Source organism: Coturnix japonica, chromosome 4 (assembly GCF_054131305.1).
Source record: "Coturnix japonica strain WE chromosome 4, WE-NBRP24, whole genome shotgun sequence".
NCBI lineage: Eukaryota > Metazoa > Chordata > Aves > Galliformes > Phasianidae > Coturnix > Coturnix japonica.
Window position 1 is genome coordinate 21,166,713 of NC_140666.1, and position 26,837 is coordinate 21,193,549.

General features: G+C 43.4%; 1 protein-coding gene across 1 annotated transcript in view; it reads left to right on the plus strand.

The window, feature by feature from the left end:
• The first annotated feature begins 2,426 nt into the window (after nucleotides 1-2,426).
• The window catches only part of CHRDL1 (chordin like 1), a 35,970-nt gene continuing 11,559 nt past the window's right edge, over nucleotides 2,427-26,837 (plus strand). Inside the window, exons 1-6 of the mRNA XM_015860692.3 lie at nucleotides 2,427-2,566; nucleotides 5,029-5,176; nucleotides 7,074-7,186; nucleotides 10,364-10,457; nucleotides 25,375-25,520; nucleotides 26,444-26,537. Coding sequence (XP_015716178.1) covers nucleotides 5,080-5,176; nucleotides 7,074-7,186; nucleotides 10,364-10,457; nucleotides 25,375-25,520; nucleotides 26,444-26,537 — 544 coding nt within the window. The 5' untranslated portion in view covers nucleotides 2,427-2,566; nucleotides 5,029-5,079. The remainder of the gene's footprint in view (nucleotides 2,567-5,028; nucleotides 5,177-7,073; nucleotides 7,187-10,363; nucleotides 10,458-25,374; nucleotides 25,521-26,443; nucleotides 26,538-26,837) is intronic.

Below are 26,837 nucleotides of genomic sequence, written 5' to 3' on the forward strand. Positions count from 1 at the left end.
TGTCCCATGTGTGCAGCAGAACTCAGCTTCAGTCACAGCACTGAGCAAGAGCACAGGGAGAGGTGGTTCCTCAGCCATGACAGCACTGCAGCCTATAGGAGAAGATTCCCTAACTCAGGGCTGCATCAGCTGCAGTGTGAGGCAAAGCACAGCAGGATGTGTTGAGATGCAGAGAGGACTATGTTTAATTGTACCTGCTCCTCAGTGGCACTTGGGCAGAGGTGGGAAAAGAAGAAGAGCTCAGGCACGGGTGCAGCATTACTCAATGGTGTGGGTTCAGCAGGGGTTGCTGCCTCTGTGCCCTGTATGGCTAAATCCAGAAGCAGCCTTTGTGCACAATTAAACACGCACAGCCCTGGGTGAGCAGGAGGAGCAGGGCATGCTGCCAGTGTCAAGGTTCCCACCATGTTGTCCACTGAGTCCCAAATCCAAACACGAAGGAGAGGCTCCATCAGCCAATTCTCTCCAACCTAGATTTGCCAAAGTGTGGGAGGAGGGCTCCCCTTGGTCTCTTTCTGTGTTCATCAAAGGTCTCACACCCGAATCAGTATCTCCACAGACTGTCAGAAAGCACCACTCCTGCAGCAACCTTGCAGCATGCAAAGTGAAGCACTGGCACCTTAACACAACTCTCTCAAGGCACACTTCAGGCCAAATAAGGAATTTCTCTTCAAAGAACCTCTCTGCAAAAGAATTCAGGTCACAGTCTATAGAAAATATTTAATTTCTCAATACTCCTATGCTGAATATTCATGAAGAGTTCTACAAGAACTTTTGCTGTCTTTACCCACATGCACTGGGCGTTGTGTTGGCACAGAGAAGCAATGCACACGAATCCAAAGGATGTGTGACAGGTTGGTGCTGGGGCAGGTGGGCTGTTTGGGGATGTTCATGTAGAAAACTGAGCTCTGTTCTAACAGAAAGCTGCAATACTGAGGTCACACCGATGCTATGAAAACACTCTTCAGCCTTGATGGTGATACAGGATGATGGACAAGGAGGATGATATCCTGCTCACAAAGATCTGCAGTCTCTTTTCTAGGCAGATTTAAACATTGTATGTGGTTTTCTGCTTCTAAAATTACTGCAATTCAGAAGGACGTGTGCATTCCCATACCTGTCCCTGAGCGTGGCTGTACCTCTGTAGGACCAGAGCTCACACTGCCCGGATCATTTGCCTTCCAGTGCCAATGACAACCTTGATTCCGATTCGGCGTCCTTTTCTTTTTCCCATTTGCCCATTCCTGTGTCGTGTGGTGTCTCCCCCAAAGCCACCAGCCTGTGGCAGAGGTCACCACGTTCAGGTCTAAGAGCTCTAAACGTTCCTTTTATTTCTTATGAACGTGGGTTGTTCCTATAAGTAGCGGGCAAAAAGAGACAGAGCAGCACAGACTTAAGTGCAGACAAGTGTTTTCAAAAAGCTCAACTCCAGAACGCAACTTCTTTTTCTTTCTCTTGTAATTCAAAAGCTACAAAGTTGTTTTTCCCTATCGCGCAGCGCTGGTAACTCACGGAACGACACCAGAAACCCGTCCGAAAGCCACCCGCTGTGCTCACACCACTGCCCCCCCGCCCAGCTAAGGGGGAGAGATGGAAGCTCCGCTTTAGCGTTCGGCCCTCGGGAAGGCAGCGCCGCTCCCGGAGGTGTGAGCTGTGACCTCCCAGCGGCTCTCCGCTCTCAAACCGGGGGAAATGGGCTGTAATTTGTTTCTCCACATGGTGTCTTTTCATACCTCACCCTATTTCTCAGATCATTTGTCAAGGGTTCGCTGATCTCTTCTTATTAGTTACAGGGGCTACAACAAGACGGAACAAGAATGTTTGACCGAGCATATAATGTCATGAGTCACGGGTTTCATTTAGTCCCACCAGAATCTCCCGTGTGACCCCAAAACCTTCTAACACACCGGATCGGCGCGGGGGCGATCAGCAGAGGGTGTCGGCCAGACACTTCGGACTGCGCTTCCCGGGGTGCGAGCGGCCGCAGGAGAGCGGCGGGGCGCACGGACCGGAGCGGGGGGAGCGGGGCACCGCGGGGGCGGGCGCGGCTCTCGCCCCGCCGAGCGCTGCCCCCCGCGCGAAGCAAACTCCACCCCGGGCCGGGGCCGGGCGGGGGGAGCGGGGCGCTGGAGAGGAGGGGGCCGGGGCGGGAGGCGGACCGCCGGGCCCACGGCCGCACTCCGCCTCCGCCGCCGCAGTGCCGCCGGGGCCGCGCGGCAGGACCGGCCGCCGAGCATCCTCGGGCCTCCGGTGGCGGCAGGTGTCCCGGGGCGGCCCGGGGCCTCGCGGAGCGCCCGCCCCAAGGGAGTCCAGGGGCATCAGCGGAGCGCCGCCTCTTCGCCTCGCACTCCACGGGTCCGGGGGCTGCCGGCGGCCGTCGGTCCCCAGCTCGCCCCCATCTCCGCGGCGGGAGCGAAGGGAAGAGACGAGAGCCCGGGCGAACGGCTGGAGAAGATCATGGCGACGTGAGCGGTAGCGAAGCCCCCGACCCGAGTCCCCTCGCCCCGGCGCAGCGCAGAGGTTCCCCCGGCACCGCCGCGGCTCGGAGCGGCCCCCGGCCCCTCAGGTTTGTGAGCCGCTCTCTCCTCGGGGAAAAGGCGCGGTGCCGCCGTCGGATGGCGGCTCGCCCCGGCTCGCCCCGCTGTCCCGCTCCCGGGAACGCCGCTGCCTCTCTGGGAGCTGCCGGTCGCAGCCTCCCCAGCGCGTCCCCGCCGACCCCGGGACCCGTGCGCTGTCCGAGCCCCGCCGGCCGGGACCTGCGGCTCGGAGCCCCGCGGTCCGAAATCCCCGACGGGGCCGGCCGAGGGGCTGCGGGGCCGGGGCTGCGGGAGCGGAGCGGGCACCCGGCGGTGCGTGCCCATTGCTGGACAGCCGCCGCTCCGCCGAGCCCGCTCCCGCACAGCGCAACGCACGCGGAGCCGGTTCTGCTGGGGCAGAGCGGTACCGAACCCCAGCCTCGCTTCGGTGCAGCGAGGAGATCGCCTTCCTTGTTTCTGCTAAGCACAAAACACAGCAATAATTAACAGGTTAATCCTAAGTGATTATTTAAATCTAGGAATATTTTTAGGACGTTGCCCTTTGGGGAAATAAAGGGAGTGTGCTAATAGTGAAAAGTATGTGTTTATATTTGGAGTAACAACAATGCAGAAATTAAAGAGAATTAAGGAAGACATCAAAAGTCCCCATCCCATTACAGTTATTAACTCCTCCATTTCACCGCGTGCAGCCTTTCTGAGCGTAAGCAGCCCGAGTTTTATAATAGTCTTCCTTCCGAAGATGTGGCATTGAAGCGGACGGCTCTCTGAGCCCCTTCTAACCGAGGCGGCCCAGCTGGCCGGCAGGTAAAGCGCCGCACAAAGGGTGATTGTGCTCCCTCTACAAACACGGTTTGCTCACGCACCCCCCGAGAAGGCCGGAGCACTGAGCGCTGCCCTTTCTGCCGGTCCCAGGGATGTGCTGCTGTTGTGCTCCACGCGTGCACGATGTCCCGGGACTCAGCTGCGAGGGTTTCATTTTAAACAAGTTGTTAGAAGTCAGTTTGGCCTCGAAATGCCCTATGTGATTTGAAGACGTTGAAAGGAAAAAATGACTTAGATCTTTCTTGTGAAATTGGAATATTATTCTCGGCTTCCAAAATAAATGGAAAGTTTTGTTTTCTTACTGCCATAGGGAGTGTGCTTTTAAAAAGGCATTATGTTTTTGAATGTTTTCAGATGCAATTTGCATTATTTTGAATGAGCCCCTTGAATAGAGACAGAGCTCACTAAATAGTGACATGTGTTAAGGAAGATGTCCGCTCTGGTGGTGCTTTGGGACTGTGTAGAGAAACCCTAAACAGCTCTGATAGGAGCAGGTCATCTTCTCTTTCTTTGTTGAAGTATCCTGGATCACACCAGCAGTTTTAATAGGAGGCTTTTCTTCTTAAGTGGCTGTTAACTTCACTGACTTCCCCATAGTTCACATAAAAACTTACTCCATTTCTCTATGCCATCCACCCCTTCCTTCTGAATAAACATATATGAATTATTACTTCTGCTTTGGTTATCTGTCAAACTAAAGCACGTTCGTGTGCCGTTCTGCTATTTACATGAAATCTGAAGAGGTCAAATCAGTTTGCAGAGCACATTGTTTGTTTTTCCAGTGGTGGATCTTTTTTTTCAGTCTTTTATAAAACTGTGAAACCACTACCAAGTCTCTTGAAATCAAACCCAAATCTTTCAGCACTGTAAATTATGGACAAGTGTCCTCCATACAATGAGCTCTGATGAGCAGTAACGTATCTACAGGTTCCTTAATTTAGAATCTTAAGTTGGCTATCAAAAATAAATGGTACTGTAGTTAATTATTTTTTCCATATATTTTTTTTTTCATTATAAAATAATTCATCTTTTCAGAGCCCCACCAAAAAAAAAAAAAGATAAACAGAATGGAGCTTGTAGCAAGTACAATACTGTCTCTGCACCTCTCAGAGAACATGCTAAGCTTTGCTCCATGTGCAAGGGGTTGATAGCTAAGATCTGTTAGTATGAGGTTGGCAGTGTACTTTCACATTTCAAGGCAATGAAAGGGTTAAAGCTAGAAAAATTAACTGTACCCAATCACAGAACAATAGTAGCTGGGAGATGGGAGGAGGGGTGAATCACACAGTTGGGGGAGCCTTTGAGATTGCATGAGGAGGACTCTTGTTGCCCACAGGCTGGCCAGCACTTCTCCCTACACATGGATTTCCACGCTGCAGAGCCAACATACCAGCTCTGTTCAAGGGGAATCTAACGATGAAGGCAGAGCATTCTGCTCTGGAATAGAACAAGACTCTATGAGATGGGGTATCCACTTTTCAGCTTTCATGAATGGGAGTGTGGTCTCTTTCCCAAAAATGAAATGATTTGAAGCCAAAATGAAGATCTCTGGTACAGACAGACTGTTTGCTTCGGGCAACTCAGGATCTCTGGGTGCCGGCTGAAAGCATGTTGAAGAATCTAGGAGCGGTGCTGGATTTGACTTGAATTCATCTTTTCTTTCCAACAGCTCAAACATTCTCTACCTTGGAGGCTCTTTCTCTCCCTTTTGTTGATAAAAATGAGAAGAAAGTGGAGATTGGAGGATTTTCATTTGATCTTTTTTGGTGTGCTCTGTCTCCTGCTCATAGATGGAGCTAAACTAGAACAAGTAAAACGTAAGTAGACTTTTAGAAAGCTTTTGCATTCCCCCAAACCTGGCATTTTCCTTCCATTTGACAAATGCGGTTCAGAAAAGATTTCTAAGCAAGAATGTCCTAAACCATGGAGCTGCATTCAAAGCTTCGTGCTGTTCTTCCTCCTCCTAATCCTACATTTAGTCGAATCAGGTCACAGCCATGTTTGGGGCACATTTTCCTAAAGCCATACAGGTTTATAAAGACCATAACGCATCGGTTGGAGAATCTGTTTTATTTCACATGCCCCGAATCGAGAGAGTGCTTAATTCTATTTTAGTGACCTCTGTAAACATCTGACAGATTATCTGGATTTTGTCCCTTTGTGTAAGGCCATTGTGCTGAGGTTTTCAGTTAGTGTAAATCTTGTCCAGGGCTGTTCCGCTCTGTTCCAAAAACAATCTCATATGAACCGGATTAGATACATCTTTTGAGAAAACTAAGAGCCTAAGCACAGTCAGAAACTTGATGAGAAGCACTGAAAAGTATACAAACAAAACAAAGGAGTATTTCTACAAAGCCTGTCATCTGTAGGAGATGTTAGCACGTCTCAGGAAACGTGACTGGAGGGAGCAGCGCGTGTGCAGGAGCCGCGGCCTGCTGTGCCGTGCCATGCGCTGTGTGCGGCTCTGCCCATCTGCCCCAATGAGCTTCAGCCTTCTTACAAAGTGCGTCGCTTGCCCTTGAGAAGTTGTTACCATTTTGGCCTCAATGTCAGCAGCTTCTGCTTTCAAGAATGTAGATTAAAGTAAATAAATAAATAAACAGATTTCGGTGCAAAAGGGCTGAACTTAGAGAAACCGGTGTGCAGGGATCCTTGTTCAAGGGAAGTGTGGGGTGAGAAAGGACCAGCCCCTGCTTCAGACAGCCACTCTCGGGTCTTGCCTTTCATTTATCATGCTTCTCCAACAGCTTACCTCCCAGATGCTACTCTACCTCTTACCTCCCAGTTGCTACCCTACCTCTTGTTACCTTCTCTTAGCCCAGCACATGTAAAGGATGTTCTTGCTTAGGTTATCTCTTGGAAGAAAGGTATTGTGTTTGATATGCTGAAGTATGATCCATACAGAGGGCAATGAATTAAACTGAATTTGAACATCGGTAAAGCAACAGCAAGGATTTCTCTTGTGGAAATACAGAGAACTGCATCCTTTTATTTAAGAGATTTGAGTTTTAATATGCAACTGTAATGTGACAGGGAGAGGAAGGGCAGTAATGGCTGATAGGCAGATGGATATCTGCAAAGCTACCTACAAGATGATGAGCATTTAATGACTGCTTTGGAAGCTGATGCACGCGTAAGGCAGCTCAATTTGTTTTGAAATATGAGGACAAGCTTCTTTTTATCAGGTTTTTAAAATATGGAGATTCTGAACATACAGTGTAAGTTCAGTGCATGTATATTCCTGTAAGTCCCTCTATTTACAAATCTCTACTGTACAACCCCAGATTGTTCTGCGTGCAGCCAGTTGCTATGGTTTTGTAATGACAAGGTTTTGTTGCCTATCAACCTGCCTGAGCAATCAAGCACTTCAGTTCTGTTACCTAAGTGGGATGCGACCCTATGCCTTAGTAGGTGCGACAACAAACCCACCCTGTATGAACCACATTTTCAGCTATTTCAGGAGTTGTAGTTTGGGAATGATGGGACGCTGTTTCATTTATTTCATTTTGAGAGATAAGAAACAGCAGTGTGTGAAGTTAAGAGCATTCTGCTCCTAAGTGTCATTCTCCAGGGAGAGAATAAAAAATAATTATTTACAAAATGTTCTGTACTATCCACAAAGATAGTTTACAGAAAATATTGTACCTGTAAATACTCTTCTTATCTATGGAGTGGGATCATTGATTCGTAACTCAACTGTTCACTGTTTTACAGATTCAGATACATACTGTGTATTTCAAGACAAGAAGTACCGTGTAGGAGAAAGATGGCATCCTTACCTAGAACCCTACGGACTTGTTTACTGTGTTAACTGTCTCTGCTCAGAGGTAGGACCATTGAGTTACTGATCCTACAACTTCTACTTTGCTGAATTGACTGGAATCCTCTATGTCATATCTACAATTTGACAAAACTCAAGCCTGTTTTTGCTAGGGATTAGCAATCATGCTGGGGGAAATAGAGGCAGTGAAGGGCAAACATCCTTGTGAATGGAAAATGTTAACAGAAGAGGCCAGTGCTGGCAAAAATACTTGTATGGGGTAGCCACAAAAGATTCTTAACAAGCCACAGGCTTTGACAATGCTGAATGATACACCACAAATAACTGGGTGCCATTAATGACATTTAATCCTTGCACTCCCATCACTGTAGAAGATCATGTTGAACCATTGTGTTCTGATGTCTACAGTGCCCACATCTTGCAAAGGGCATTTCTATAGTCAAAGTACCTCCTGCCTTAAAGTGTTGAAGAAATGATATTTGTAAAACTCTAGGATAAAGAAGAATGGAAAATGAGAGTGGGGCACAGGGAAGAGAGAGAACTGGCTGGGAGATGAAAGCACGGGCCCTTGGTTTTACCATCAGCTGGTGCTTGGCACTAGGATGCATCTGTCACAGACCCTCTGAGTATGTTGCATAGTGCTGGGGAGGGACAGAAGAAGGAGCAGAATACATCCCTTGGAGTAGTTCATAATGAGTAACACATGAGACACTCCAGATGCTGCTGTATTTAATGTAGAATACATTTTTCTTGGCTATTTTCCTCCCTTGCAAGTGTAAGATACTGGGCTCCTGTGCAGCATTTGCTCTGGGGGATCTGCTACTACAATTTTGCACAGAGATGCACAAACAGTAGCCCCGCAAGCTTGGCTGCATCTCACATCTGTGCAGCAGAGTGCATCTGTAAGAGCAAAAGCAATGTACTATGAATAAAAATCCCTGGTTATAGCAAAAAGGAGTTCCTACTCACTTTTGCTGTTCTGCGTGCAAAGCTGCAAACTCCCTTGTAGCCAGTGTGTGGTAAAACACTGAATTGCTGGAAGGCTGTACCTTGGGTGGGGATGAAATTCCCTGGAAGCCCTAGAGATCTGGATGGAAGTCATTGCTTAGTGGTTTTTAGGAAGATGTTAGTCTGGAGAGATGAGGAAGTACACGGAAGGCTTCTCTAAAGAACAGCATTGCTCTGATCCAGGCAGACCCATACCCTTTCAGGCTCCAACAAATTGGGGTGTGCTTTATCTCTTCCCTTCTCACATGGCCATGGAAAACCAAAGTGACAGTACAGGGCAACAAGGGAAGTAAAAAGGAAAAGTGCTTGAGATAATGATCAGTAGATACAGCTCACCAAGTAGTTCTGCACTCTACTTGCTTGTTTGCTCTGTATAGCCCTCTGTTGTACTGTGAGGGTGCAAAACATTAGTAGACCCAATTTCAGCAGTGAGGATGCTGAAGGATCTCTGGGACACATCTCTTGCTGCACGGAAGGAAGACTCCAGACAACTGCAGTGTCCAGCCATTCCTGCTGGTTTTGTCCCAGCCAGCAGAACTGCCATAAGAATGCTGACCTCTATAGTAAAGGCTCCAGATCATCGCAGAACTCTCAGTAGTTAGTAATTTTGACTCAATTAAAGCTACATAAAGCATTAGGAAACATCTTATGACATAACATAAGCACAGACCCTAAACCCAGTATTACAGCATTTAAAAAATGAGACTACAGTGTACAAAGACAGCAAATAAAAGAAACCTGAGTGGCACTCACCTATGATTCCCAGGCAGGAAATCAGTTGGGTAAAGTATGTGTATGGACAGTCTGGAGCAACAACTTACTGCTGCACTCTTCAGAGAAATGCAGTAAAATCCACAGAGGTCTGCATAGCCAGAGTGACCAGCATTTCATTTCTGGCCTCAAACATTAGGATCCATATATCTCCGCAGAGAATGAGTAACACCAGCCAGGAACCAGAAACAGACCTGTGGTGCATCTCTGAACAACAGTTCAGCCAGCCAGCCAGCCAATACACACCTAACGTGCCCTGTTACTTTGTGTGTCTGACACAGAAATGCTTTTGTGGCCCTGACTCACAGAGGTGTGAAGGAGCTGAAGTCCCAGAGTAATCCAGGGGCTTGGACTCCCTTGGATGTCCCTGTGAGTCTAAACATAAGGTCAGTAAAGGAGGTCTGCAGAATTTTTATCACAGCTGATCATGCACGGAAATAAGCATTCCATCTAGGAGATTTCAAAGGACTAGGAAAGCAGTGTGGAGCCAACCAGCAGACGGAGCTGACCTTTCTTCACAGGACAGGCTCTCAGATGATGATCTGCTGGGCAAGGACCAAGGGTAGCCCTCATCCTGCAAAAACTGGCTAGAAATGCCTACATATACAAAAGCTAAGGAAGTCTGTACCTCCACTGGGAACGTTTCAGTGCTCCACGAGGCACATGAAAATGAAATGAGTTTATTCCCAACACCATGTCAACCTGCATAGTTGTAGCATTGTCATAGTATAGTATCGATGCTCATGCTGAAAGATTCTTCTTGCTATAAACAAGAGCAACTCAGAGCTAAATTAGGAGGATGAGTTATAGATGGGAAATGGGAATCTGAAATGGATAGTCTTTTCTGGTTACAGACACTGGAGAAGAAAAATTCCCAGTGTTTTAATTATAAATCAAACTTAGATGTGGTCAAATAAAATATTATGTTAATGACATGAATAATGAGCAGTATTCCCAAGACTTGCTCATATTTCTTAGAAAAATGGCTACTTACCAACTGGTGTTCTTTGTCTACCGGGGAACCCATAAAATGAAAACAAAAGACTCTCCACAGTTTTCAGGAAAAATTACAGACACTATTGTCTCCTGTGGTCTTGAACTAACCCTCAGTAGGGGATATCTCAGAGACCTACCATTCATTATCTTGTCTTAGTTTTGGAAATGCAATTCCTAAGTGCAATCTGCTCAAAAGAAGACAGAAATGAAGGTAGTTGCAATCTATTTTTAGGCAATTCCGATTTTAAGGTATGTATGCGTTTCTGCTACATTCTGACCCCCAGCATAAACCCATAGGCAGCTGAAGTAGTCTGGGCTTACCATGGTGTGACATAAACCAGAATGCTGTAAAATGGCATTTGTTTTTAAAATATCCAAATGCGGAATAGATAACAGATTGCTAAGGTAGCCCATCTCATTAAAGTATTGTGTTATGTTCTGTCTGCAGAATGGAAATGTACTGTGCAGCAGAATAAGATGTCCAAGCCTACACTGTCCTTCCCCTGTGCATGTACCACAGCTGTGCTGCCCGCGATGTCCAGGTAATTTATGTTAATGACATGCAGTCCTTTCTGAAATAGCTATTTATCATGCTCAGTAACAGCAACGTGAAATGTCTGTGCTGGAAAACTTCTGTGAAGTTTTTTTCCTTCTATAACCATTTAGATCATGAGAAGCTTATCCTACAGTAAGTTGAAGTATTTTCTGTGCTGGTTTCTGTTAGGAGAAAGGTTTGGGAAGGAATCGGGTGAGCCACCAAGCCCAGTCCTCTACAGCTGAGGCAGAAGGAAGCAGAATTGTCATTGATGAGATCTAGGGACTATCTGCTCCCCACTCTTTCCATTATGTCTAAGCTCTCTCACAATAAAACCCCATCCCACAGATTTCCTAAGTTTGTGCTTTTGGTGCTTTTCATAAGACCAGGCTAAAATACCTGGTTATTTGCAGTGGTTCTCTCTTAACCAACAATTACAAATTGCTGTGGCAACATGCACTAATGCACATGCATTTGTATAGTATCACTGTACAACCAGCATGGTAAAATTTGTGTTCCACATCTCATGTTCAGGCATAGCTTCATTATTAGGGACTGTTGTAAATCATAGAAGCAGTGCTGTGGAAGTTTATGACTACATAAATCCAATTGGATACTGTATAGTAAATTCCTCCAGACTGTACACTTATTATAAGCTCATTATTAAGAGCCACTGTATGAAAGAAACTAGGCAGGACCTTTCATGAGGCTGTTACAGCATTCCCGACATGGCCTAATGGCTGGTAGATTTAACTGGAGCTTTTCCCTAAACGTCTTTCTTAGTGGCACCCCTCGTTTCTTATAAGAAAGTATTCATGCAGTATCACAGAAAGGGGTTTTATTTGACTTTCTCCAGAGAGAGTTTCATTGTCTGAGGAAAACAGCTGTTCTCTGACCAAAACCTGGGTGCAGGGGCAGCAGTAGAGGCTGAACCTTCCTGCCAATTTCCCATTACATTTTGCTCCCATGTGACAGATGGCAGCAGAGGGGCAGTTTGACAGAATGGCGTCTGACATGGAAATGAGGATGAAGCAAAAGTTTGTCACTGAAGTCCTTCATGTGGAAAACGTCACCCATTGCCATTCACTGACGCTTGCTGATTGTTTCTGGAGGCCAAATGGTGTGAGCACAGTGAGGTGTGGGTGGTGCATTTTCAGCAGTGATGACAGTGACAGCGGGGCACCTCTGGTGGTGCAGATTAGAGTGAGAACAGTATGCAGTCTCTTGTTCATCCCTGGTGAACATGCCTACCTAATGGTGGTAACTATATTGAAAGGTAGTGTTTCGTAGCTAAGAATTTGCTCTATCAAATAGTGTTATTGTGCTCTATGTATGCCATGACAGAAATCTAGAACAGGTGGATAAGCTCTACCCTGGAAGTGCTGCTATCTTTCCGTAGACTGTAAACATAATCAGAATGCAGCTTTGAACACAGAGATCTACACCATCACTGTATAAAAGTCAGGGAGGTGACTCCTGTCCTTCCTGTCATTTATTCTTGCCTTTGTCCCAGAGTGCTGAGTGCATGCACTGTGAGGTAATAGTAGCTGTCAGCCCACAAGGCTGGTGTTAACACACATTGCAGCTGCCTGTGCCTTTAAATGCCAGTTATTCATTCAAGAGATGCAGCAGCTTCCTAAACTAACATGATTAATTCCTGCTCATCAGCGTATAACTGCTTCCCTTAAGACATTTCCTCATGTTCTGTTTCCTTCACATTTAAATCCCAAGCAGTATGTCTTCCTTTATGCCTCCGTGTAGTCATGGAAAGCAACCTGATCACTTTTACAGAGGAAAGAGTTAGACATACATCATAATTAGAGTCCCTGTACCTTAATAGCTTTCTGATCACAAGGCCAGTCTCCCAGCAGTTCTTAGAACAGGGCTTTCAACAGCGACCTTCTGAGTCACTGATGTACGCCAGCAGAGAGCCTGAGACCTCTGGTCTGTTTCTCCTGCTGTACTGTTCTTATCATTGGCAGCTGAGTAGGGCAGCTAAGTCTCAGGAGCAGCTTAGAGGTCCCCCAGAGATTTAAATTAACTTAGGCTGCAGCTAGACTTCATCTTTCTGACTTACTGGGATACTGGTTGCACTTGCACTTGCTATGGGCAGGCTGACTGTTACTCAGGCAAGCTGGCAGTCACGTTTTGTTTAGGATGTAATATTATCATTTTGGGTTGAGATAATTATTGTACATTCCTTGAGTATTTTCATTCTTCTTGTGTTCCGGGGTGAGCCTCATCCTGTCCAACTCTAGATAAAATATTTCAGCATCTAGCTGATGGTGACATTTTAGTGATGATGGTCTAATGCATAGGAAAGAAAAGCTGTAAGATAATATCTTTTATTTGCCCAACTAATGCAGTTAGGTAAAATAGTAAGATGCTGGGAACATGAACAATGCTTCTGTTTGCAGATCAAAAGCAGAACTGGCTTGCCCAAAACCTTGTCTGTTTTTCGAACTAATTCAACCTCCAGTTGGCAAGGGAATCATCTAGATAGTCTTTATAGCTGTTGGAAGCACACTGTCCCCTGAGGGTGATTCATCCTGTTATCCAGAAGAAGAATTTTTCCCTGGAGACGCCTGTCTGATTGTTGCCTCTGCTGATTATGGAGGGAGCACAGGCAACTAGAGTATGCTAGATGCTTACTTTTTTGACAACTGAAGTTAAATACCAGAAATCCCACTCTTGCTATGCAATTAGTGTTTTGGGCAGCAACTGCTGGTTGAGGTTTTTACGTATATCTGTACAGTATTTAGAATTGAAACACAAATGATTCTGGATTGACTGTTTTTGCTTCAATTGCTCTTTGGCAGTGAACTGTTTGTCTTTTTTTTTTCTGTCTGTGGGGCTGCAAACCTGATACCAATCAAGATTTTAAAACATTCTTCAATAACCTTGTAAGAGTAAGGGGCCCTGCAAACTCTCACATCTTTACAATCAAATTCTTGCTCGTCACAGACTTCATCTACAGTTTTGTAATGTAGATGTTTAAATTGATAAATCCAGAAAATTGTAAGGATGAGTTTTTCCTGAATTGTGATTTACTATCTCCACTCTTAGAATCTGGCTATAGTCTATGTGCTACATGTGATGGGTTGCTAAACTTCTAGCTGGCAGCAGCTCACTACAAAATAGGAGTGCAAGTAAGCTTTATTTTTTCCCTAATTGAACCTGTAATGTAGATAAATCTGCACCAGTGAATTAAGCAAAAGATGTCCAGGAATCTCTTGTGATTTCAGGGATTGTTTGCATTCTGCTTTCTGCAGTGATTACGCATTTCATATTTGGATGCTCTGTCTTCAGTCATAAATGTTCATGCCTGATCTGAATAGGAATTTCAAGCATTCTTGCACATCCCATGCCAGCTTTCCATTTCTGAGTGTCCAGCGCACAATGCCTTTTGTGCAGCATCCCTTGCTACCTAAGAGTTTCACTTCTCTGGTTCCCCAGTTAGTTTATAACTGAAGGTGCCTAAGTTCATCTGAATTGCCCTCCTGAATACTCATTACTTTCTGTCACCTGTGTTTCCACTCAGTTCCTCAAGCTGCGTTTCAGCAATGAGTAGCACTAGTCACAGTCACTTTGGGCTCTTCCTCCTTGCTTTCTGCTGGCCTTGTAGAGTGGAACTGCACAAATAACTGCTTCCTTATTTAATCAAGCAGAGGTAATGCCAGGAGGCAGCAACTTTCATTGGAAACTGACCTTCTTAAGCACCTAAGCAGAGGAGTTGCTGAAGGGATTCCTTTGAGAAAAGTTGGCACTGCTCTCCCCTTGGAATTCATGTCTCCTGCATCCATAGTGACACTGGACTTGCTGACACAAAGAGATGCAGTGTTTGTATCCTGTCTCCCTGGCACCAGCCACCACGAATCTTAAGGAGTTGTCAGACATATATTATGAAGCATCTTCTACTTTTCACCAGAGGTTCACCCTACCAGCCTCTACCACAGATTCATTGCTAACTTTTTTTTGTATCTTTTCAAAACTTATCTTACTAATACTGCCAAAATCCAGACCCTGTGTCTTCCATCCTTCTGCAGCTCTGAAAAGTATTTTCTTTTACTGTCTGAACTAGATTTTTATTATCACACTGTGGAACTAAAACAACTAGCTTTGCATTCACTGAGACTCCTCTAACACATTAGTGAGGCCCAGAAGGATATCACCTGCTCAGGTATACCTTCTGACAACCCACAGGCAGAGTGCTGAGCTGAGCTGAAGAGTTATCCATGTAGGTGGATTTAAAATCATACATCTGATCATAGCAACAGAGCTTGAATTCTTTCCTTCTGTGTCAGGATTGCTCCTGGCACATCAGGAGAGAGGTGATTTAGAGGCTCAGGGAGATAATTCACTGCCATTCTAAGGGCTCTGGAGCTAGAGGGGATTTCACACCTGCTGCCCTCTGCCATGAAAGTAAACTTCACGAACAGCTTCTGAAAGTGTTCAGTTGCAGCTGCCTTCTGTCACTACTATGGACAGTGCCTTTACAAATGAACATTTACTGTATCACCTCTGTATGGAACAATTGCAACTCAGAGATTTAGAGTCTAGGCTTAGATTTAAAGAATTGATTACGCTCTGGAAGATGTAAATACAAGATGGAGAATGCTGACATCTGAAGTAAAAATACACACTGCAGGATTTAGAAAGGGTTTCTATATTCCACTTGCTAGTCTGATTTCTCAGCAGATAAGGCAGCACACTGAGGTATGAATCAGACTGTCTGGCTCGAGTATTTTTTAAGCTTGCTGCCCCAACTAAACACACAGGCTTCCAGGAACGCTCATGATTAGTAACACATTTGTGTTTGAGCTCCTTTGGTACTGTGATTTTTCTGTATCGAATTCAAACCACTTTTCTGATATACTTCTCGTTGTTTTCTACATACTGAAATAACAAAGTGCCAGGTGGCATCTATAAAGAGTTGACCAACTGCAAAGACAAACCAAATCAGGTATCTTACAGGAGTGGTCAAAACAGTTAGTAAACTGTTGTTGTCTCCCATACGAAATGTGTGTCTGTTGACTAATGCTATATCATCTGAAATTAGTTGGAAACACAAACTATTACAGCAGTACTCAGAATCAAAACTATTTATGAGTAACTTACATATCATCCTTCTACTACTAATGTTGCCTGAACCAATATGCATGGTTCAAATACCAAAGGGCTTTTTGAGAATTTGGAGATGGATCTAGACTTCATGTTTGACTTGTGGAACCTTCCGCTGTCCAATCCAGACTCTACTCTACCATAGAAGATCTTCAAGGTTCTCATCTCTGACAGGTTTCAAACACAGAAACCCTTATCTGTTATGTTAACCTGTCCCTGTAAGTCCTTGGGCAGAATTTCTTCAGGAACTGTTCTGCCAGGAAGTTTGCTTTCTGTATTATCCAGTAAAGAAACTTGAGACCACTGGTCACACAGATGTGTAAAGAATCTCTGAGCCTGTGACCTCCTTTCCTCTGTGCAATAGTAAAAGGATTAAGGAAGAAGGCTACAAGGAGATTCTCATGAGAAAAGTGATATGCAGATAACGTTTCATTCTTTAATGAATTTTAATGCAATTTCAATCTGATAGCAACAAATATTGTAGTTGTTGAAAGTGGATATCTGCTGTATTTTGAGACAATGGCAACAAAAAGCACCTTGCAGACCACCCAAAGTCTGAGATGTCGACTGTGTGACTCCTGAAATTTTTGACCATTTGAAATCATTATCCATGCTTGTCTGAATTATTTATCCACAGAATAACATCTAATTCTTCTGCAACAGATGCATATGTAGGATATTTAAGTTCATCACCACCTTATCAGTGAGTCCTACTACAGCTGTTTTCCTCACACCAACTGGCACTTGAATAACATTCAGCAGGCAAAACTGTTTCTTTGGAGCTGCAGGCACATCTCGAATTTTAGAACTACTGGCCACATTCTCAGCATCCTGCCTGCTTCTCAGCACCTTGTCACATGTCTGACACAAGCTTCAGTTCATGGAAGAAACACTGCATATTCAGCTCCCTTTTAGTGTTCATCTCCACCTTCCCTTGTTACTTTACCTCAGCATCTGAAGCCCTTAAGACCTTCAATCCATGATTTCACACTTCCTGCAGGCCCTGAAGCTCCACCACCACCTTCACTACCTAGATCACTCTTCAGATGATGAAATCAGAAATAATCTGTGACCAAAGCTCTCATTAGCCATAGAGCAGAAGGCCAGAGAATATTTATGCTAACATGCACAGGAGCTGACAGTAGTAACTGCAGAAGTGCTATTATCAATCAATAGGAGCCAATCAATCAATAATTTCTCCATTTGGCATTTGGTTCCCCTGGGCTTAGGTATGGTTACTCCACATAGAGAAACAATATTCACATCTGGAATCTGAATGACACATAGAATGCTGCACAGTGCCAGAGAATAGTGAGATGTTCTGGCTTTTGCAGGGTCCCAACAGTGGGCTACTGCCAGATAGTTCAAATAAAGAACTTATTTGGAAATAAATGTTATTTGGAAATACAACAGTATAAGCATTCTTGGGAGGCATTTAATTTTTTCATATTGACCTGGGCTCAAATAATTTTGTTTGATTGGTAATTTGCCTTTGTTACTGGCTTCATAAAGGAATGTTTGCTATTGCAGCCAGACTGAGATTATGATTAGTTCCCATTCTGTGTCTTTGAACCTTAGAAGTTAAAAAAGAATAAATCTATCTGTAAACCAGCATCCAAAATGCACTGAAAAAAAACCATCTGCACACATGGATGACCAGACTAGAACTACCATTCTTTGGACAGATACGATAGGGTAGGGTGGGCTGCTCAGAATTTTTCCAAGACAAGTTCCAAGAGCTTCAAAGATGCTTCACAGAGGGTTCTAAGTCCAGCAAAGCTAAATTCAATTTGTTTCCTTGGCTGGGAAAATGACAGATAGAGTCATATAATAGTTCAGCTTTAGACCAGGAATTAAAATGGAGCAACCTAGAAAGTGTTTTATAACTTCTTCAGAGTTTTGCTGAGCAGTTTCTTTATGCCACTATAAAAGAAAACACAGGAAATTAAGCTGCAGAAAATATATTAAAATAATGTGAAGAGCTTGACTTTAACCCTAGAAAGTTAAAAGCATCCAACAGCCTTTTGAGGGTTTACAGTGAAACTGCATCTTTTCTTTGAATCTGTATGAAATTTTATGCTGTCTAGATAAGGTGCTACTAGTTCCTTCAAGCAGTGAGTTTCACACACTCTCTACTGGCTGGCTGTATTAAAGACTGGCTGTTGCCATTACCTCTGAATTACCTTGGAGTTTTTAGAGCTTAACACAGTCCTTGAAGTTATTTTAATGTAAAGCATTTTGTGACTTAATATCTTTGACACCTGCATCTCTGAGAGGCACATATGGATTTTGTTTAGAACTTGTGTTTGCAGTTTTGGGATAGTGCACAACTTTCCAATCCAAATGTACTGTCAGCCTCAGCCACTGCTTTAAAAACAATATCACTGCACTGTTTTTGTTGTTTTTTAGAGGGACATTCACACATCATCTACATTTCTTTAAATCTTAGATTTATAATAATTTTGATGGTGATGCATTGCTGAGGGAAAAGGCTGATCCACGGCCTACTGTAGTCAATCAACAGGTTTCCATTAGATCTGATAGTTTTTTGATGAAGCCTTCTATGAGAACAGATGTGGTTGTCGACTGTGATACAATCCCCTCTCTAGAAATGCTAAGAGGCAAGCTAGAAATATGAGACAGAAGATCAAAGAGGAAACTGCCTTTCTGCTGTACTACACAGAGTAGGTGTTTGGGCCAAGTTCCAAATCTACTTCATTCAATGGACTTCAGATCAGACCTTGAGGTGTCACATTCATGTGGAGTGGGAACAATAGTAGTAGAGGGAAGAAATTAAGTAGGGAAATTTTTTATAGAAAGGAAATCCATTTGCTGTCTTACACTGTGCTATAATCCCCCAAGGAACCTGCAGCCACCAAATAGCTAGGTGAGATAGGTAACCCTGCACTGAAACAGTGGGCAGCTTTTTTCTCTCTGAAGTTCCTGTATTCTCATGAGATGATGGATCAGGATTTAGTTCTGGTAATAGAATAGCTTTACAGTATTTGTGTTCTTTACCCTTCTTGACATGATAGTGGTAAGAACACTTGCTCTTTCAGCAGCTGTTGGTTTTGACCTTATACAGCCACTTTGCAATGGCAGTCTGTCAGTTTAGCTGTGCAGCCCTGAAGGTTCACTAGCAGCAGATCAGGAAGAAGTAGTGCTGATAGGTATCGTGCTTTTCTTTGGCAAGAGTATGCACAGATAGCAAGGGAAGTTTGGCAAGTGTCTGGAAAAAAGAGAAAGCATGCATTATCCCAGGTCACCATGACACTTGTCTTTCACAATGCTCTGTGCTGCTTATAAAAGAAATCCCCTGCCTTCTCTGCTTTCTTTATCCCCCATTTGGCTCTCTCTTACCAAGAAGCCCTAGAAAAGCACACACATGCTAAGGTGGCCAAGACATGACTATGAAACATCTCCTGCACTAAAGGCCTCTTTGGGGAAATGAACCACCCTGACAGAATAAGAAAATCCTGATTCCCAGAATCTGGATCAGAAGATGAGCATTAACTGAATCTCTGTGTACAAAGCAAACCTACTACTGTCATTTAGTTTTGCTGGTACTGCAGTAAAATAGACAAGTGCTCTGTGCTACATGAAAGCACTGCTATTTGTGAATGAAATGCAATGCATAAATACAAACATATATTATTTGTGTTACCCTTTTCCTGTATAAACATGATGATCTTTTTGAAAAGAGTATATTAAAAATAGTTTGGATTGGATGGGGCATCAAGGTTAGTCCAATCAACAGAGTTGTTCCAGATTTATTTAATGTAAGTATGTCAAAACCTATTTGACTGTCACCCTCCCAGCAAGCTGCATAATCCCTTTCTGCAGGATGCTTCCCTCACTTACTTATGTCTCAGTCTCTATTCTGAGTTTGTAAGGATCAGATTATCAACACATATTCATTCCTCTATTCCAAATATGTGCTTCATAGTGAATAGCTGTTTCATATACATAATAACCATATTCCGTTGGCTTGTTGCGTAGCAGAGGGAAGAGCCTAGTACAGAGGATTTCTGCCTGGAGGCAGGTTTCTTCATCCTCTGCTTGGAACATCATTAGCATTTAGCTTCTTTCCAGGACTGGGAAGTGCTTTGGCTGAACCCACTGGAACACAGACACCAAACAAGCAGGGGTCAAAGTACTCATTACCACTTCTTGAGAGCATTGATTCTGTAGGCAACAGGTTAAAACACACAAGCATAGAATTGTCATGGTTGGAAAAGACCTCTAAGGTCATCTGATCCAACCATCCATGTACTGATTTTTGTCAGTTCATTTTGTAATCTGCAACTTCACCTGCAAGATTTTATGCAGAAATACAGTTCTCTGCACATGAATACATGATCTCATTACTGTTTTTCTGAACTACTTCAGTTCATATTTTGGGGCCTCTTGGGATTTGTTCTTCACAGTGGAACCTGACATCGCCATTGTATCAGCTTTAGCATTGCAGTAAAACACCACCAGTATAAAGACTCAATAAGCAAGAATTAGCCCTGAATGTCTCTTCTGACACTTGTGTGAGTTACCCTAGAGAATGGTTTTGCTTATAGGGAACAGACCTTGACTCCATGAGAGTGGAGAAGTAACAATAAACTTTTATGAGGGAGACCTAGAGCTACGTGCAAGTTCTATGCAAGCAAATAATGCTCTGAAAACAAATCTGAGGTCAATGTAAGTGCTGCCCACTGTGTTGGACGGTGTGTGGACTATGCTGAGTCAGGTTTCAGGTATTTTTCAATAAGCAAAATAGCGAGAAGTACTCTTATACTCTAGTTGTGCTCGCCTTTGGCACTAGAAATGCTCACAGTCGGCATTCTTCCAAGAATTGTTTCATTTTGATTAAGAACCTTCATAATTGCTCTTTGTGTGTTGCTTCTGAAAAGTTATGCTGCAATTCTGATGCCAGTTTTAAATGTCAAGGCAAGTAATATGCCCTCGTGTGATGTTATGCTGCAATTTGGGGTGACTTGATGATTTCTGTACGGAAGCACAGTGTGTGCTGGCTGTTTAGCTGGTGTCCACAGACAGCTTCCTGCACTGGGATACAGCCTAGAGAACTTTGAAGTAGCTGATGCAACTAAGCTAATTCCTCCAGTTTTGTTCAGTAAGTGTTAAAGTTGACTGAGAATACAAGTGACTGTGCAGGAGAGATGGCAATGGGAGTACAAGTGATTAGGCAGGAGAGATGCCACTGCAAACAGTGGCTGCTGACTTATAGCAGGATTCAGTTTCTTGTCTAGCGAATAGGGCTCCAAAACAAATTGCATATTCTTGGTCTGTACAAGCTTTTGCTCCATGTTGATTCAGAAAACATGTTTCATAAACTCCTCTCTGGATTGAAATCCATTATCTATCATCTATTCACTTACAACAGACTAGAGAGACTATCTGCAAAACAGTTCCCAGTATGGTTAAGTTTCTTAAGGCATTAAACCTCCTGATTAATTTCCAATTGTTTAGCACTTGCTTGTTTTTACAAGGGTGGTTAATAAAACAGACAAACTGTAAAAACCAAGCCAGGCTGAGTGCCCAGCATTTCTGCTTGATGTTAAAAGCCCATCTTTTTCAGTAAATGACACTAGGTGACTCTGAATGTTGCAGTTTAAAAATAGTTTCTAAGTCAGCAAGCCAAGAGTCTGTAGGATTTTTAAAAAATGATCTTTGCCAGATGTTCTGATACTAAAATAAGCAATAGTGAGAGAGTTAAGGAAAGCAGCAACAAGAACAGCCGGAGTATTGTACTAGAAAGTATCTCATGGAGGTGCAAAAAGAGCTCACAGACCATTTTTGAGTGCTGTGCAGGGTGCTCTCAGACCCTGCTAAGCAGTATGCAGAAGCCAGAGTTCTGCTTGCACACCTTCCTTGTCTCAATTGTACCATCTCCTCTTAGGGAGCACACTTGGTTACCATTTCAGTCTAATATTAGTGTCAGATCAGACTTAATGTAAATAGTTCACTGATTGTCAAGCCCTGTCCATAGTAACTACAAATTTGCTTTGCCAGCTTGTTAGCAAGTGTATCTGTATGTACAGAAGGATCCAAGCTGCAAGCCTCGTTGACTGTAGGAAGGACTGGATCCTGAAGCCCTTCCTCACCTCAAGCAAGTCATCCACTGGTAACATTTCCCATAAGATTAGTTTGCCCACAGCCAGTTACTGCTTTTCACTGCCTACACAGAAATACTTTCAGTGATGTTACCACTGATCCAAAGAGCAGGAACTGCCAGTGGAATTTGTCTAAGCTATTCAAGGGATTAGCTGCAGATAACTGATGCTCTTCTGCTTCATATCCAAGTAAGGATAAAGCATCTCAGGAGCAAGCTTTTATAACAATCCAGGAAGAAATACAGATGTAAGCAGAAAAGGGTAAATGGTAAATGATGCCATTTCCAAAGTTGTCTGTGGTCTATGTGACACTGTTCTGTTGCTCCCAGGAGACTGGAAGCTCCAGAAGCCAAGAAGCCCCTGGAATTCTTGGCCACATTGTGCATACAAACACTCCCCACCCCCAATTATCTGATGCATGTTTCCAGGAAAAATCTGTGATTGAACCAGAAGATCTCCATTGAGCCAGAAGATTTCCATGGTTTATGAAATTCATATCTAATTCCATTACATCAGAGAAAAGGATGTTAGGAAAGAATGGACACCGCACTTCATGTTAAGTTAGTGTCCCTTCATGGCAAACTTCTTCCCATACTGTTTCTTGATGCATCCTGTCAAACGGAAATCAGTTCATACAGTAAGCAAGCTATGGGTATACGCAGATTTAGTTCAGAGTGAACATTCATTTCAGGCTTCACTATAGATCTGAACAGACAGAAAATCTTCTTTTCTAGATCAACTGTTCCTCCCTGTACAAGCTTCCATCTCCCCAATCATGGTTGTATTCTGTTGCCTGTTTGTAAACCCTGAAACCTTCAGCCAGACTCATCCTCTAAAGATGACTACAGAGTCAGTTCAAATCCATAGCAAGTCATGTGCTCAGTCTTGGCTGCACATTTTAGCTTCTTGCTGTAACCTAATGATAAAGCCATGATAAGTCAGGCTACCTCGTGATCTTATCTTGAACCTTTTAAAATCACAGGCAATGCAAGCATGGACTGTCAACCTCTATTTTGAAGTTTGTGCCCTTGGAGAATAAATGGCAGCCACAAAAACAAAGATACTTCCTTTTCCATTGCTGCTGTAACATCCTTAGCCTTTGTTTTTATATTGCTTCCACTGACATGCTATGAATGCCAAAAATGACACTATTGAACCTAGATAATTAAAAGGACTCACACCGATGGTTTGCCCAGCACTTTACGGGGGCAGCTAATTGAAGCAAGATTAGTCAGCACCGTTAAAATGCCAGGTAAAACTACAGGAACAGTTGTGATTAAGAAACAAGGTTTACAGACAAGGCTCTGAGCAATGCTGCATGTTTGCAGTTAGCTAACCCAGTTCTTACCTTAACTGACGCACTGAGTAAAGCATGCTGATATCAGCATTAATGGCATGATTTTTCAAAGTTCCAACCTGGTACTTATTACAAGTATATACAACGTCTACAATTTCACGTTCTACAAGAGAATATGATATGAGGGAGTTTGAACTCCTCTAATTAGCCACGATTCCAAGAGCACTAGAAAAGAAACCAAGGCAAGCCCTAGTTGTAGAAAGTCACTCTCAGGCTGACTTTCTCTCTCCAGAAGCTACATACAGGCATGTGATACAGACCTTTCCTGCAGCTTCAGATGCTGTGTTTGGAGATCAACTGCACTCATCAATATGGTCTCTATCACATATCTATCCACTATACGACGGGGTGTATTTTTCTGCAGTAAGAATCATGCGATCTTGATCTAAAACTTCTAAACCTTCTTTTATGCAACCAAGTAGCCCCATTCATTTAATGCACTCTAAGATAATCACACACACAGGTATGTGCAGCATCAGGACCAAAAACATGGTCTTACTGCCTGGTACTGAAACTGATTTTTCTTATAATTATTACATCAAATAAGACTTCCAAATAGCAACAGAATTGCCTCCCATGTTCCAAAGATAGTCAAGCATACAAGAGTTTTGGGCTGTACATTATGATTATATCGTGCTGTTCCAGAGTGTGCATTACTAGTAAACTGACATATATTGTGTTTCATGCTAAGCATGAGTGTGAAACATGTTGGAAAGGTACCACTACACAGCTTTGGTTGCGCCAAAATAATGCTACATTTGTTGCTTCAATGCTCACTCTGAAGAGAAATCAAATATCAGGCCTGGGGTCCTAAGTGGCCCCTAAATGGATAACTTCTGCTTTTCTCCCACAGGTTCTTTGCTGACCCACTAGATTTTCAAATACTGCAGATTTGACGTTTACCACTTACCAGATAACTGATACCTGATGAAGCCAATGTAACAAAATACACGCTTTTATCAAAAACTCTGAATGTTGGTGTTTACAATGCCAGTATGTATCACCAGAAAACTCAGCTGAGAAATTTGCGCTCTGAGGCAGCACAGTTTCTCATCTGATAGATAATAAAAGGGACTACAGCAGGACCTGAATTTTCAGGTCAGGTTTCTTTTATATAAAAGCACAAACCCACTGAATGAAATTTCAGCTGCGTTCCTAGAAATCTGCACTGATTCTGGCTTCAGAGAACAAATACTCCACTGTTACTTCCATAGAGCTCTTGTTCAGAATGCCTCTTTCCATGCTGAGATGCTAAGTTCATGCAAATGTAAATGTATTAGTGTCAGATTTGCTGCCCAATATGTATCAAGTGACTTACATTTCATAGGTAAAGTATAATCCCTTTGCAGAGTTTGTCAGCTGTGTGATAGTTAAACAGTGTAGGGAATGTTTTAACTTAAGATATAAATAATTTTGAGTCTAAGAAGAAAATTTTACCCATGTGGTGCAGAACTGCATGTGATCTCGAGTGAAACAAGAGGTTTCAGGATTGAATGGACACTGACATCTTGTGTGCTTCATTGTACGCACTCAGTTCTGCAAACAAAATGCACTGATTTGCACAACTCACCTTAAAATGCATGTAAGAAAAACAGTGGCTTTTGGGTAGCTTTTGCAGCCTGCCTTTGAAAAGTTTTGCCATTCTGAAAACAACAACAGCAACAAAGTGTGAAAGTCCTTGGGAACAAACACTTATATAGAACATAGTACAGTTAGTCTTGGGCTTGTTTGCTCTTAACAGAGTTCCATCATCAGTTTCAGTTTTCCTGTACAGCAGAAGGTCTGCGCTGTGAATGGCACAGAAGCAGTTCTGTGCTTGCCATGTGGTACACTAACCTGCAACTAACTCCCACTGCAAATCATTAATACAATAATACCAGATCTAAGAAGGGGGAAATAATGCTAGAAATGTGTTAGTGGCAGTGGAATTCTGTGTGTGTACAGGACCTCATGCCTTCTACATTAAAACAAAAAGAGCAATGTAAATTTAACAAGTGAGCATGTAACTGCACCGGCTTATCCTAATTGTAAATGCTGTGGAAGACAGGGCAAGAGAAAGCACAGCAGCACATGAGATGGCAATCTGTGCTGGCCTTCGTGATGAAATCAAAATCCAAAGATTAACTGAGACAGTCAACTCGAAAGTGTGAATTATGAAAGTTCAGCAGTGTGAGAATTTCACTCATATTTTATGGCATGACAAAACTTGTCCTTTTATAATAAAGTGAAATGGGGGAGCAGGGAAGCTTCCCTATCCCTGTACTTGTGATATTGGTAGTTGTGAGGACAATTTGCATGAAGTGTTTCTTTCCCGTTGCTTTCAGAAGATTCGCTGTTCTCAGTAAGCAGCAAAATCACTGGGAAGTCCTGTGAATACAATGGCACCACCTACCATCATGGCGAAATGTTTGTGGCAGAGGGGCTTTTCCAAAACAGGCAAGCAAACCAGTGCGCCCAGTGCAGCTGCTCAGTAAGTACCACAGCTTGTCAGAGCCCTTCTCTGTCTGAGCTTCATTTCACCTTTCCAGAAGACATGGCACTGAAATGCATGCAGTCCGTAGCACACAGTAGAGGCTGGGAACTGGGAGGTAACACAGAAACTCACAAGCCAGTCCATGGCACCTGGTAAATGCCAGGCTGCCTCCTGCTCAAACACAGAGGACAAAGCTCTCACCCTGTCAGACATCTACCATAGGTAAGCATGCAGTGCAAGGCAGCAGGTAAACAACTGCGACTTGGCATTTATGGAACATTTCACTTCAGCCTGACTGGAATATGCAGCACTGAGTCACAGAATGAAACTGGATTCATTTGGGCTGAGCTGATAAGAGCCCCATGAGCTGAGACTGGACAGCAACAGGCCCCAGACCCATTCCTGAGGTGCCACCAATTTAAATCCAGCATATTGGTGCAGTCACCCAGTGACTCTTAGGAGGCACTTTGTGAGCTGTAACATCCTTCTCAACCCAATCAGGATCTCTTCTGATCAATTAATTGCCATATTCAACATTAACGACAAGCTGAACAGGTCAGCTACTGAACAAATCTGTGACTGCAGGTGTCACTGCCAAGTTCTTCCTCCAGATCAGCATTATGACATGATTTAGGGAGGACAGGGGGAAGAATTTACACCAGATGTAAATGTTAGACAGATTTTAGGCTTATAGCAATTGCAGTTCCTTCCCTCCCCACTTCTTCACTTTTTCTCCCTCTGCATGACAATACATTTAAGAACTGCTATTCAGATTCTTCATTGATATAATATTCTGCTTTTGGCTACTCAAGGGGCATATATGTAAACATCCATACTAGATTTAAATATGTCCATAAAAATGCATATATGGTACTATATGAACTGATGACTCCTAAATACTCCTTGTGTTTTACTGGCAGGAAGGAAATGTGTACTGTGGGCTGAAGACCTGTCCCAAATTAACTTGCTCTTTCCCAGTTTCTGTTCCAGAGTCCTGCTGTCCAGTTTGCAGAGGTAAGTGTTACACATGCACAGGATGCAGATCAACATGTACTCCTTCCCTTCTCTGTGCACCAGCACTGGCACTTAGGATGTTGTCTGCAAGTTTCTCATTTACTCAAAACCCAGACCATGCTGGGAAATTAAACATCAAATTCCAGCAGGGCAACATTACTAGCTTTGTTTTCCTTAATTAAAACAAGGAAAGAATGCACTGATGATAAAGTTGCATTCCAATGATGAGGACAATCAGGGCTTCAAATGATGAATTTAAATAGTTGCCGTTGCTTTGGCTAGACAGGTTTTGAATTCAAA